This window comes from Panthera uncia, chromosome B4 (assembly GCF_023721935.1).
Source record: "Panthera uncia isolate 11264 chromosome B4, Puncia_PCG_1.0, whole genome shotgun sequence".
Classification (NCBI taxonomy): domain Eukaryota; kingdom Metazoa; phylum Chordata; class Mammalia; order Carnivora; family Felidae; genus Panthera; species Panthera uncia.
The window spans coordinates 62,036,496-62,050,172 of record NC_064809.1 but is presented as its reverse complement, the minus strand read 5'-3'; the positions used below and the strand labels follow the sequence as shown (position 1 = coordinate 62,050,172).

Genomic DNA, 13,677 nt, shown 5'->3' with positions numbered 1-13,677 from the left:
ACACACTGGAAAAACAAAAATTACAAAGACTGATAATACCAAATATTGGTGAGGATGGAGAGCAATGGAATGCTTGGACATTGCTAGTGAGAATGCAAAAGAAAAACAGTTTGGCAGTTTCTTATAAAGACATACATACACTTAGCATACACTTGACACAGAATCCCACTCCTGAATATTTACTGGAGAGAAATGAATACATGTATCTACACTAAGACTTGTATTCAGATGTCCCTGGGAGCTTTATTCGTAATAGCCAAGATGGAAACAACCCCAAAATCCACCAGCTGGGGAATGGATAAGCAGAATGTGCTACATGTATTCAGTGGGGTACTAGTTGGCAATATATAAAAACGAGCAAACTGTTGATACATCTAACAACATGGGTAAAACTCAGAAGCATTATACTAAGTAAGTGAAAGAGAACAGACACAAAAGGCTAGATCCTATACGATTCCATTTATATTAAGTTCTAGAAAAGGCAGTATAATAATGATAGAAAGCAGAACAGCAGTTGCTAGGAGATAAGAGCTGGGGAAGGGGATTGATGGAAAAGGACACAGGGGAACATTTTGGGTTGATGGAACTTTTCTACGGTATGATTGTGGTGGTTGCATGACTATACATCTGTCAAAGCTCATCAAATTGCACACTTAAAATTGGCAAATTTATTGTATGTAATCTTAAATTGACTTAAAAGACTGATCTTAAAAGATTTCAGTTCAGCCCATCCTAATTATTACAATGTCTAAAACAGTCCCAGTTTTATGGGGTATTACTGTTTTGAGAGGTCTTATCCTCTACTTTTGGTCATATTTTCTTTTCCTTACTCAATAAGTAGAAAAATTTAAATAACCTGAAATTCAGAGATGGGAAACTGGCATTTTCTCACCGTGTGTGCAAGGTGATATTTAGAGAACTAAAAGTTTTAAATCAATTTTAAAATATTACTGAATAGGGGCACCTGGCTGGTTCAGTCATTGTATCATGCAGTTCTGGATCTTGGAGTTGTAAGTTCCAGCCCCATGTTGGGTGTAGAGATTACTAAAAAATAAAATCTTTATGGGCCCCAGGGTGGCTCAGTTGGTTAAGCATTCCTCTCTTGATTTCAGCTGAGATCATGATCTCATGGTTCGTGAGATTGAGCCCCGAGTTAGGCTCTGTGCTGATAGTACAGAGCCTGCTTGGGATTCTCTATCCCTCCCTCTCAAAAAGAAATAAATAAACATTTAAAAAAATAAAATAAAATGGGGCACCTGGGTGGCTCAGTTGATCAAGTGTCCCAACTTCAGTTCAGGTCATGATCTCATGGTTGGTGGGTTCAAGCCCTGCATCGGGCTCTGCACTGACAGTGTGGAACATGCTTGGGATTCCCTTTCTCCCTCCCTCTCAGCCCCTCCCTTGCTTGTGAGCTCGCTCTCTCTTTCTCTCTCCTCTCAAATAAATAAACTTAAAAATAATAAAATAAAATAAAGTCTTTAAAAATAAAATACTATTGATTAGTACAGGGCTATTTTATAATGAATGAAAGTTTTCAAAATAGGGGCACCTGGGTGGATCGGTCAATTAAGCATCCGACTCTTGATACCAGCTAAAGTCACCATTCATTTCAGAGATCACAGTTAATGAGTTTAAGCCCTGCATTGGGCTCTGCACTGATAGTGCAGAATCCAAGCCTACTTGGGATTCTCTCTCCCTCCTTCTCTCTCTGCCCCTCCCCTGCTCATTCTCTTTCTCAAAATAAATAAATAATAAATAAAAATAAAATAAATAATAACTATGTAAAAATAATAAAAAGTATATATGTAATTCATTTATTTTTTAAAAACTTTTCAGAATAGATCTTCATGGTTTTTTTTTTTAAGTTTATTTTTATTTATTTTGAGAAAGAGAGAGTAGGTGGAGGAGGGGAAGAGAATCCCAAGCAGGCTCTGCACCATCAGCACAGAGTCCAGTGCGGGGCTTGAACTCACAGATGTGAGATCATGACGTGAGCTGAAGTCGAGTCAGACACTTAACTAACTGAGCCACCCAGGGCACCCCTAGATTTTTATGTTTAAAAGAGAAAATACTCAGGGTGCCTTGCCGGCTTAGTAAAGTATGTGACTTTTTTTTTTTTTTAATGTTTTATTTATTTTTGAGAGAGAGAGTGTGAGCGGGAGAGGGCCAGAGAGAGAGGGAGACACAGAATCTGAAGCAGACTCTGGGCTCTGAGTTGTCAGCACAGAGCCCGATGTGGGACTGAAACCCATGAACAGTCAGATCATGACCTGAACCGAAGTCCAATGCTTAACTTACTGAGCCACCTAGCCACCCCAAGCATGTGACTCTTGATCTCTGGGTTGTGAGTTCAAGCCCCATGTTGGGCATAGAAGTTACTTAAAAATAAAAACAAAATTTTTTTCTTAAAAAGAGAAAATATTCAGAGAAAGGAAAAAAATTAGTAGCAACTGAAGAGGCCACAGTATCAGTCCTTCATTTTAACAATTTCTATGCATTGGTATAGAAAAAACTTACCTGAGGGGGCACCTGGGTGGCTCAGTCAGTTAAGCGTCCAACTTTGGCTCAGGTCATGATCTTGCCGTTTGTGAGTTTGAGCCTTGCATCAGGCTTCCTGCTGTCAGTGCAGACTTCAGATCCTCTGTCTCCCTTTCTCTCTGCCCCTTTCTACTCTCTCTCTCTCAAAAGTAAATAAATAAACTTAAAAAAGAAAGAAAAGAAAAAAACTTACTTGAGTTTTACCTGAAGAATGTTTTATGCAAGAAATCCTCCAGCAGTATGAATTCAAGATTCCTTTTTTTTTTATAAGGTTTATTTATTTATTTTGAGAGAGAAAGAGAGTGCAAGCGGTGGAGGGACAGAGAGAGAGAGAGAGACAGAGAGAGAGAGAGACAGAGAGAGAGAGAGAGACAGAGAGAGAGAGAGACAGAGAGACAGAGAGAGAGAGAGACAGAGAGAGAGAGAGACAGAGAGAGACAGACATAATCCAAAGCAGGCTCCAGGCTCTACTCTGTCAGCACAGAGCCCGATGTGGGGCCCAAACTCATGAACCAAGAGATCATGACCTGAGCTGAAGTCAGCTGCTTAACTGACTGAGCCACCCAGGAACCCAGGAATTCAAAGATTCTTAAACAATAGAATGTGTAGTTTGTCCTTTATGGTGTGATATGTAAACGTAAGAGTTAATCACCACAAGAAAGTACCAAATACTTAAACTTTTCGTTACCTACTTCTATCCCTAGATAAAATGTGTTTAACATCTCTTTTTAACCATTCTTGGGTTTTGGGAGGCAAAGGCGGTTTAGATCCCATTCAGGCAGCCCACCAAGCTCTCCCTTAAAAACAAGACCTGAGCAAGTGCAGGCCGGGAGAATGAAGCAGTACCCAGGTAGACTAAATAGCCAGAAAGGGAAGCTGTTCTGGGCTTTGGGTGCCTCAGTGTACCTGGCATCTTCCCTTTACTTTAAAGACAGTAGCAAAAACACAGATTTCAGGTTAGCCATTCAGAGCTTCACAAACCTTGGTCTGTGCCCACTAAGGAACTCAAGAGTTAAGTAGGATAAGGGAGTACCTGGAATGATGCCATGGGTCTTTCCACCTCACTCCTCAGATCCAGGAGTTTGCTAGCACTTTGTGACAAGTACCATGCCAGGTTATTTACACCTGCAATATCTCATTCACTTTTCCCAGTGACCCATGAGGTATATGTTTTCCCTATTTTAAATTGAGGAAATTCAAACTCAGAAGTTAGACATTTAACCAAGGTTATAGATTGCAATGGTAAGGTTGGAATTGGAATCTAGGAATCACAATTCCTTTGTGCCAGTGCCTCCCCTTGGCCAGACTGACCTGAGACAAGTTTCATGGAGCGCCTGACAAGCCATCCTCTGTGGTGAAGCATTTCCTGCATGGGTGGACACAGTTGATATCCCATAGTACTTTGGTGTATTTCCCTTACATGAGAATTCAGCCACTGTTCATTATTTTTTCAGAACCCAATGCTGGACAGATCCAAGAAGGAATTGGGGAAGCTGTAAACAATATTGTGAAGCATTTTCATAAACCTGAAAAAGAGGTATGATCATCTGTCAAACTTAATGTATAGGATTTCAGGGGCACCTGGGTGGCTCAGTCATTGAAGTGTTGCATTTGACTCCTGATCTCAACTCCTGTTTGATCTCTGGGTCATGAGTTTAAGCATTGCATTGGGCTCCACAGTGGGCATGAAGTCTACTTCTACTTAAAAAAAAAATTATATATATATATATATATATATATATATATATATATATATATATATATGATTTTAAAGCCACTTTTATACATGATACATACAGTAGAGGGTATGTTTTTATTTGTAAGCTTTCTAGTAGCTACAAGAACATACTTCATAGCTACCTTCAACACCCTTTTCTCTAGTGTTTTTCTTTTTTTCTTTATTTATTTGTTTGTTTATGAATGAATGAATGAATGAGTGAGAGGGTGGGGAGGGACAGAAGATCCGAAGCAGGCTCCACACTGACAGCAGAGAGCCTGATGTGGGGCTCGAACTCAAGAGCCGAGAGATCATGACCTGAGCGGAAGTCGGACATCCAGTTGAGCCACTCAGATGCTCCTTCTCTAGTATATCTCTTAAACGTAGGGGCAGCAGATTATTCTTTGGCACTGTGTGTTTTGTTCCACAGAGAGGAAGCCTCACGGTGTTGCTGTGTGGAGAAAATGGCCTGGTTGTGGCACTTGAACAAGTCTTCCACCATGGCTTCAAATCTGCCCGCATCTTTCACAAGAATGTCTTCATCTGGGACTTCATAGGTAAATTAAAACAGGTGTATGTTACTATAAAGGCACTGAGATGTTTCTTAGAAAACTCGAAGACCCAGGAATTTAAGCAAATAAGGGTTAGTGACAAGGGAGTATGTTTTTAAAAAAAAATCTCAAATTAGCACTCTCTTTGCTTTTCATTCAGTCGACAAATATTATAGTGTCCGTAATATTCCAGACACTCACTGTTCGAGGTGCTCAAGATACACATTGAGGCGGTAGAGTATGCAGCTCCTGATCTCGGGGTTATGAGTTCAGGCCTAGATTGAGTGTGGAGCCTACTTTGAAAAAAAAAGATACACGTTGAGATATAAGTAAACAAAACAAAAATTCCTTTGGTTGGCGAACTTACATTCTGGTGGGGACAGGAACACAGATAAAACACAAAAACATAACAAGTATGCAGTTCAGCTGGTATGTTAGAAAGTGATGGTTGATCTGGGAAAAAAAATAGTAAAGTGAAAGGAAATGGAGTAAAGAGTGCTTTTTTAAGTGGGGTGATTATACGCTTTGTGGACCAAGTGATATTTGAGCAAAGACTTTAAGGAAGTGAGGAATTGAGCCATGTGAATATCTGGGAGAAGAGCACTCCAGGCTGAGAGACCTGCCAGGGCAGAGGCCCCAAGCTGGGAGTGTGCTTGGCCATTGCATGGAGTAGCAAGTGTAGTGTGACTGGGGCAGAGTAAGGGAGACAGAGTAAGAGGATACTGTGGGAGAGGGCTGTGTACTGCCAGAGCCAGGAGCTTCAGGGCCTTCTAGACCTTTGCAAGGACTTGGGTCTTTATCATGATTGAAATAGGAAGTCATCAGAAGGCTTTGAGCTAAGGAATAAATGACATAAAATAACTTCTGTTTTGTTTTAAAAGGATTACTCTAGCTTTATGTTATCCAGTATGATAACCACTACCATAGCTACGTGTGGCTATTTAAATTTATTTAATTTAAATTAGATTTAAAATTCACTTCATTAGTCACACCTGCCTTACCTAGTAGCTATCAAATGGAACCTTGCAGATACAGAACATTTCATCCATCACAGAAAGTTCTGTTGCAGTGTACCGCTCTAGCTTGTTAAATAAGCTTTGTAATCTTTATTCCGGTATGCGGTTCTTCTAGAATTCCCAGTTTTCTTAAAAGGGTGATTAATCATTTTGTGTCTTGTAAATATAGTCTAGATGAAGTGGTTGGTTTTATCCAACTTAAGAGTTTTTAGACAAGGAAAAGAAGGTTAACAGAGCTAGGCCTCCAGGAGTGATTTTTTTTTTTTCTTTTGGAATGCCCAGAATCTTACTACTCCTGTTTCTAATATATGTATACATATCTCTTCCTCAGATTTCTTGAGTCAGTTCCATTTCAAGGATTTCATTGCAAAATGTCAGCTAGCCACTGTATAACTAGAACAGAGGGCACATCTCGATGGCTACCATGTATTTGCTAGCTGCTCCTAGAAGGTTCCAGTCTTGACCGGGGAGTCCATTTGTTTTTCTTTTTTGCCAGTTTCCATTGCTTGAAGGTATTCTAAAGAGAGTAAACTTTGCACCCTTCTGGAATGCAGTCTAGATTAGAAAATAAACTCCCGGAGCATATCGTTCCACCAGGAAACATGGACCTCTAGAATTCATCATGAAATCAGTGATAAAGTAATGATTTTGGTTTCCAGACTGGCTCTAATGCAAAGCACCATTAATGTTTCCAGAATAAACTAAGTGATTAATCTTTCTGTGTATGAAGTATTAATGTGTATTGTGATATGATTCTGACTTCCTTCCCCAGAGAAAGCGGTTGCTTATTTTGAAACCACTGACCAGATTCTAGACAATGAAGACGATGTCCTTATTCAGAAATCATCCTGCAAAACCTTCTGCCACTATGTAAATGCTATTAATACTGCACCCAGGAACATTGGAAAGGACGGCAAATTCCAGATTTTAGTTTGCCTTGGAACACGGTATAAAGCCAGTTCTTGACTTTCCCTATCTTTGTTATGTTTTGAACAAAAGTCCAGGAGGGGCTGCCTCAGATCATGCCCCTTCCAAAGCTCTCCCATGGGCTCTTTCATTGCAATTTTTATTATGAAACTATGTTTATTGGGTACTTGCTGTGTATTGACACCATGCTAAGTACTCATTTAATCCTCCTGTCACTTCCCCACCACAATACATGAAGTAGCGCTGTACAGATGTATAAGGTACAGCCGAGTTAACAAAGCTTCCCAGGGTCACACAGCTAGAAAGAAGCAGAGCCAAGATTCATACCCAGTCTCACTTGAGTGCCCAAGCTCTCAACCATTACACTACACTGGCTCCAAAGGTGGGTAGATAGGTAATGGGTAGTTTGGTAAGGAATTTGACACACATACGTATATTTACTGTGTAGGGTTTGTGTTGTGTATCTATAGCACCATGTTGTTGGTTTTTTGTTTTTTTTTTAATTTTTTCACCATGTTATTTTAAATTTAATAACATTGTAGAATTCATATGATATAAATAATTCTTAAGTATATAAAGTCTTCTCTTTGACAGTTCCCTACCCCTTTATTTTTTGAAAATGACACATAGGAGCTTTACAATCCATTAATTTTTAAACAGCTGTCAGAATTATAAGAAATGAAACATGTAGGCCTTTAGAACAAGATTTTAAGTTATCTGTGTAATGTTGTTTTTTTTTTTTTTTTTCCTACAGACCTAGAGCCCCAACAGGAGATTTGCAGGCCTAGTTATGACTGCTTTTATCATGAAAGGCATATCGAGGGGCTCCTGGCCACTAGCTCAGTCAGAAGAGCATGTGACTCTTGGTCTCAGGGTCATGAGTTTGAGCCTGAGGTTGGGTGTAGAGATTACTACAAAAAAATAATAAACTTTAAAAAAAACAAAAGGCATATTGAGAGATGCTCAATAAGGATGTCTTAGATATTTAGTGGCAGGTAACTAATGTCAGAGGTTAATCAGGACACACTGAAGGTTGAGATGTCCTCCTGAAAGAACTGGTTTATAAAACTAAGTTCTATATTTCTTCTTAATAAAGGGGCCCAGTTTCAGCTATGCTTTTAAAATTCCTTTTAAACATGATCCTTATCTCCTTTTATCTCTTTACTTGTTCTGATTTATTAGACCAATGCAACCCCTCTTTTGGTTTGTAAAATCCACTTAATGTTTTTCTTTCCTTTTGTTCCTTGTTACATTGTATAAGTTTTTTTTTTTTTAATGCTAATCCTGACTATTTAATGCAGTCTTTCTTCCCAAAGGGTCAGCGTACTTTGGCATGCCTTGCCACAGATGTCTGAGTAACACCCCTGTAAAAAAGAGATACAAAATGACTTTCTGCCTCTTTTTTTTAAAGTGTTAAATCAGAATAGAGAATCTCTTTAATGTGGGTAGGTCCTTATGGCCAATTTGCCCAAACTTATTTTCAGTCTCTTGGGTTTTCACATTAACACTGTATCATTACTGTATCTTTTTAACCAGCAAATTTCCAAAATCTTGAATTTGGTTTCTACTCTGCTGACCTGAGAACTTGGCTGGATTTTGCTCCATCCAGTCCTACACCTTCCCATTGAAAGTTCTAACGTGTGTTGTTCTGCAGCAAGGTGGGCAGGGCTCAGGACTTCTTTCTCTTTGACTCTGTAGGGATCGCCTGCTCCCACAGTGGATCCCACTCTTAGCCGAATGTCCTGCCATTACCCGAATGTATGAGGAGAGTGCCCTCCTGCGAGACCGCATGACTGTCAACTCTCTCATCCGCATTCTGCAGACCATTCAGGACTTCACCATAGTCTTGGAAGGATCACTCATCAAAGGAGTGGATGTGTAACCCAACTGGCTAGAAGCTCTCAGTCCAGACCCCTTGCTCCTGAACCTTCCCCAACTATGGGGACCGATTTGGACTTGTCTGATAAGGTAGTGAGTCACTGCAGGGGGCAACACACCATATTCCCCAATTTGAACAATCCTCACACTACAGACAAGGCAAAATGCTGTATTGTAGTTCATTTGAACCTGGAATTTAGTATAAAATAGAGTATTTTCATGTGTTAGATGTGTGTAAATATGCTATCTTCTTTAAGAAATTATATTACTCTAATAAGATACTTTTCTTAGATTGAATATTCCTGTGACTTAACATAAGTAGCTTAACCACATTGGGAGTTGGGAGGGAAAGAGTGGTGCTAGCCAGGAAGAAGCCAGTAAACACGTAATTACAGTGCAACCCGGTCGGGCTTTTTTTTTTCCCTCCAGGTATCACAGAGGAACCCAGAATGCATTGTTATGTCGTAGCCATCCATCCTGGTGTGTCTGATCCTTTGTATTGTGAATGTAAACAGCTTTACCTACTGTATGTGATAGTCCTCACTTCTATATTTTAAGTTACACTTGATTTCATACATTTGAACTGAGTCACTTCTCCAGTCTTTTGGGAAATCTTTTTCCGTGGGCACAAGATAAAGATACAGTTCAAATATTTTAAATACTGGACCCCAGGAGCTTGGCTGAACTGGAAAGAGAACACACAAAGCCCTGAGAAGTATGTTAAATTGTAGGATTATCACTTCTTTACACTTTGGAAAGATTAGCCTAGACTAACTTCATTCTTGGCATTTTTATTCTTGTTATGTGAGGTACTTTGAGGAGATGTGAATTTCAAAGTGTTGGTCTTACAGTTATAAGAACTGCAAACGGCAGTTTGATTCTGCACTTATAATTTGGCCATCTAAGCCCTGCAGCAGTTCTTACCTCAAGGATAATCTCAAACCCTGTCTTTGTTAGGTTCCAGTCACCTCCCCCCCTTCCTGTGCCCATCCCCCTCTCAGGAAATGGAAGGAATGTCTAAGAAGGAGGAGGGCTTGGTGTAGCTTGGAATGTTTTTGTGAAAGTATTTGTTGACCATGATAATGCAAATAACAGAGGGAAAGAGAAAGAATGAACCCTTTCTGGGTGTTTCAGGGCAAGTTTTATGTTCCTTTTCTAAGAAGGGGTAATAAATGTAAAACAACTGGCCCAGAGAAGGTAAAAGCCAGTACAGCATAGACTGACAAAATGGGAGCAGAACCAGAGGCGACAGTTTTGAAAGACCAAACATTGTGAGTACCTTTCCAGTTGGGTATTTTATAAGGAAGTTAAATAAACGTGGTATTAGCTAGTTACCTTAAGACTTCGTTTATGGTAGGTCCTGTAACCAATTAGGCATTTGCACATTGTTAGCAGTGAAATTGCCCCAGCACTGCGCCGGGTTTTATTCCCAGTTGTGGCTGAGAGGCCAAGCCATGGCCTCTCAGGACCCCCGTACGATCTTGAGGGTCCTGGGCTTTAGCCAACAGTATTGTTTCTCTTCTTTCCTGAAGGAAGAAACTAATGAACAAGTGCCTCACTCCCTTATCAAGCACTGTATTCAGCCAGGCGACCAAGGCACATCCCCTTTTAATATCTAACTTAGTGTTTGAGGAGGAATGGGGAATTGAAGGCCGCATTTAGAGACCCACGAAGGGTTTAAGAACAGGTTTTTGGGTGACTTGGGTAGACTGGAGATTTGTTCGCCTGAGTCTGAAGTGTGTCTGCGTGACAACGCAGCTCTTCCAGGATCATGGAAAGTCTATTATGGGAGAGACGTCCAGAACCCATTTCACACAGGTTCTTGTGTTGCTGTGATCAGAAACCACTGAATGATCAGGGCAGGGTTTTATTCTTATTACCTTCCTCATAAGACCATGCTTCTGGCACACTCCAGGCAGCCGAAGGATGACTTAGGTGAGCAGGCTAGCATTGAGTGACCATTTTACAGATGGGAACACTTGAGGATCAGAGAGGTTAAATACTTACCCCACAGCTGGTCAGTGACAACAGAGTCTAGAACTCGTTTTTTATTACACCAAGACTGCGTGACACTGAGCTCCAAAGCATTCATATTAAGTCTTTGTACCCCTGGATCTTTATTCATACACCCAAGCAAGTAGGATACAAATATTACTATCCATTTATAATAAGCATTTATAAGGATTAACATTCTTTTTAACAAATGGTTCTAAAGTGGTTGAGAATTACATGTTATAAAAACTGGGAGCAAAATTGGATTTGGGGCCTATGAATAAAACCATTACATTAAAAGTAATACCCAAAAATAAATTATACCTAAAGTTTTATCCCACTCTGTGTGATAGGACCATAACAATGGGAATGACCACTTTCACAAGAAATAGTCACACCAGAACTGACACATCTTCTAGAGTGCTGGGCCCTTTTAATTGGTCACATCAGGAGCCCATATACTTATTCCAGTGATACAGCCAGGACTCCAAACGTGTGGGGACCTCCTTCTGAGCCATCTGAATGGCCTACAGCCCATTCTTTTGAGTATTGCCAGTGATGTTAAGTCTTGACCTTTCAGAAGAAATTTAATATTCAGAAACAACAAAAAGTCCTTAGGATCCAAATTGATTAATAAAAAGGATGCTTAAGCAGAGTTTGAGGCCGCAAAGAAATTATTCTAAAGAAATAAGACTTCTCTCTTATGTGGCTTATAACTGTCCCTAAGCTAATACCAGAATATTTTGAGCAGGACAGTAGCAGAACCTTTAGAATGAATGTACATAACCGACTTTTGGAAGGACCGTACCTATTTAGAGGTATCCTTTTTGCTATATTAATTTTTAAAATCATATTGCTTTATATAATGACACCTCAAAGTTAAAGTAAGTAAAAATCAACTTTGTAATTTTTTTTTCTTCAGAATAAGTTAAAAGTAATGCCTGGAACCATAGTTAGTATTTTCACATAATAATAGCTTAAGAGGAAATTCTTTTAAAACTAAATTGCCAAAAATATTACCTCTTGAAACATCTAATTTCCAAGTGTTTTCCAAATGTCCTGAAACTCCTAATGTCAGCCTTTCTGACAGCGGCATTACACTTGTTGGTATTACGTGTGAGGCCCTACAAGCGGTGCCCTGGTTGGGGCTCACCAATGCCATAAAAACGACTGAGGCTCAGTGTGGAGTAGCATAAAGTGCCATTCCAGTTGGGGTAAAATCGGCCTTAGAGAGAACAAAAGCAAGGCTTCCCAAGGCCCCCTCTCCCTCCCCTTTCCCACTGGGAGCAAGAATCTGATATAAGAAACCTAAATCTTGCAAAAGTCTGCAGTTGCCCTCTAAAATTTATTCTAAATGTTGCAGACATTTTTGAATCTTTGTGACCCTGTGATATTTATTTTAACATGCCTTTTTAAAAAATCATTTTAATTAGCTTCTGTCACACTACATGAATGATGAATGATATAGGGGAAATAACTGAATTGCTTGTATCTCCTTTTTTTGGAATAAAGCACTGTTGTATGTAAACGTAAGTGAAAGAGAGGTAGAAACTATACGTAACAGTTTGTGTGTAGTATATGTTGATGCCTCTAAGATATTTTGAAACAGGAGGCAACAGATGTGGACCTCAGATCCCCAGGGAAATATTTATTTGACAGCATTGAAAGTGTAGCTCTTACTCGAAATATCTTCTTTCTGCTAAGAATTATGATTTTCCAGTAGATTTTCATTTTGAGTATTGTATTTTCTCTGTGAGGTTTACAGAAGCTATCCTTTTCAACGTGTTGAAGGGACAATCTGAACCTTAGCTATTTATATTTCAGTATTAACATACCTTCATTGAGAATGGAGTCCTGGGCTCCTCTCTACTTTTATAAAATGAATCCTGTTTCCAAGTCATCAGTTTCTTTTGAAGTCCCTGTTTCTTTCCTAAACATTTGTTACATTACCATTTAGCTTTAAAAAGAGACAGAAACGAATAATAAACTTCTAGGTCCTTTATTCCTATTAAAATACATTTACAAATCTCTTGGATTTCCAACCTGTTTTGAAGAGGGTACTGATGATCAGAGGAATCCAAGAAGAAATGCATTGTCCCAGATCTTCCTGGAGCTGATCATCCTCTCAAGGACAGAATAAAGATTAGCTCCAGAAATTTATCACATTGAGCAGTTGACACGAGAGGGACAAAAATATATATCAAAAAATTTCTCCTCATCTAAAGGAATCCAGGGCATCCTTGGGTTATGTGGGAGGGAATCATGCTTGATCCAGTTTCCTGAATGAATTCGTGTGTGGCTCCAGTCTGTTCCAAACCTTGTTCACAGTAGAGAGGTATGGTAAGGAGTTCCTGTTGTCAATCAGCTGAGGGTGTTAAACATAGAAAAATCCTTCTATGTTACACTTGAGCCGTGTGTAAATGTAGTCTGTGTATCTTTTTTTAAAAAATGAACATTTCTGCATTTAAATTATATTGTGTTTCTTTGTATTGTTAACAATGCATCAGAACTGGATTTTTTTTTTTCTCATCTGAACATAATAGAAAATTTAAAGAGTATTGTGATATCAAGCACTTTAACATACATATCAGAGAAACTGACGTGGGTTTTTCAGGTTTTGGAGTACATTTAAATATGACTTTTCATGCTTTGTTCTTTACAAATAAAACTGTGGGGTTGATACTTTGTTTTGCTTTGTTATTACAGAATCTTAATACTGAGTGGCAAGTGATTTCAGAAAGTAGAGGGATAAACCAAAACCATTAAGTAAGTAGTAAAAATACTCCTGCTGGGCAACTGGTTATCCAGAAGAGGTTTAAAAAACAATTTTTTTTAAGGTTCAAGAAAACCATACAGAAAAATCCGTTCTTGGCCTAAAAGCCTAAGCGAAAAAGGAGAAACAAAATCTTTAGAGGAAAATACAGAATGCATTTATGAACTTAGGAAAGGGAAGTATTCTTAAGACACTCAAAAATAGCAGAAGGCAAGGTTTCATTGACTACCCATTGTAAGCATTACTTAAGTCATTGCTTTAAGATACGGGCATACAGCATTTTAT

At 39.1% G+C, this 13,677-nt stretch overlaps 1 protein-coding gene across 3 annotated transcripts in view; it reads left to right on the top strand.

The window, feature by feature from the left end:
- DENND5B (DENN domain containing 5B) overlaps positions 1-13,301 on the top strand; it is a 182,607-nt gene extending 169,306 nt beyond the window's left edge. For 2 of the 3 annotated variants that reach the window (XM_049625243.1, XM_049625244.1), the window contains 4 exons: positions 3,993-4,075; positions 4,686-4,812; positions 6,595-6,769; positions 8,448-13,301. In XM_049625243.1, the coding sequence (XP_049481200.1) occupies positions 3,993-4,075; positions 4,686-4,812; positions 6,595-6,769; positions 8,448-8,631 (569 nt within the window). In that variant the 3' untranslated portion in view covers positions 8,632-13,301. The remainder of the gene's footprint in view (positions 1-3,992; positions 4,076-4,685; positions 4,813-6,594; positions 6,770-8,447) is intronic. The other variant, XR_007456619.1, reaches the window with a different exon arrangement.
- The last annotated feature ends 376 nt before the right edge of the window (positions 13,302-13,677 follow it).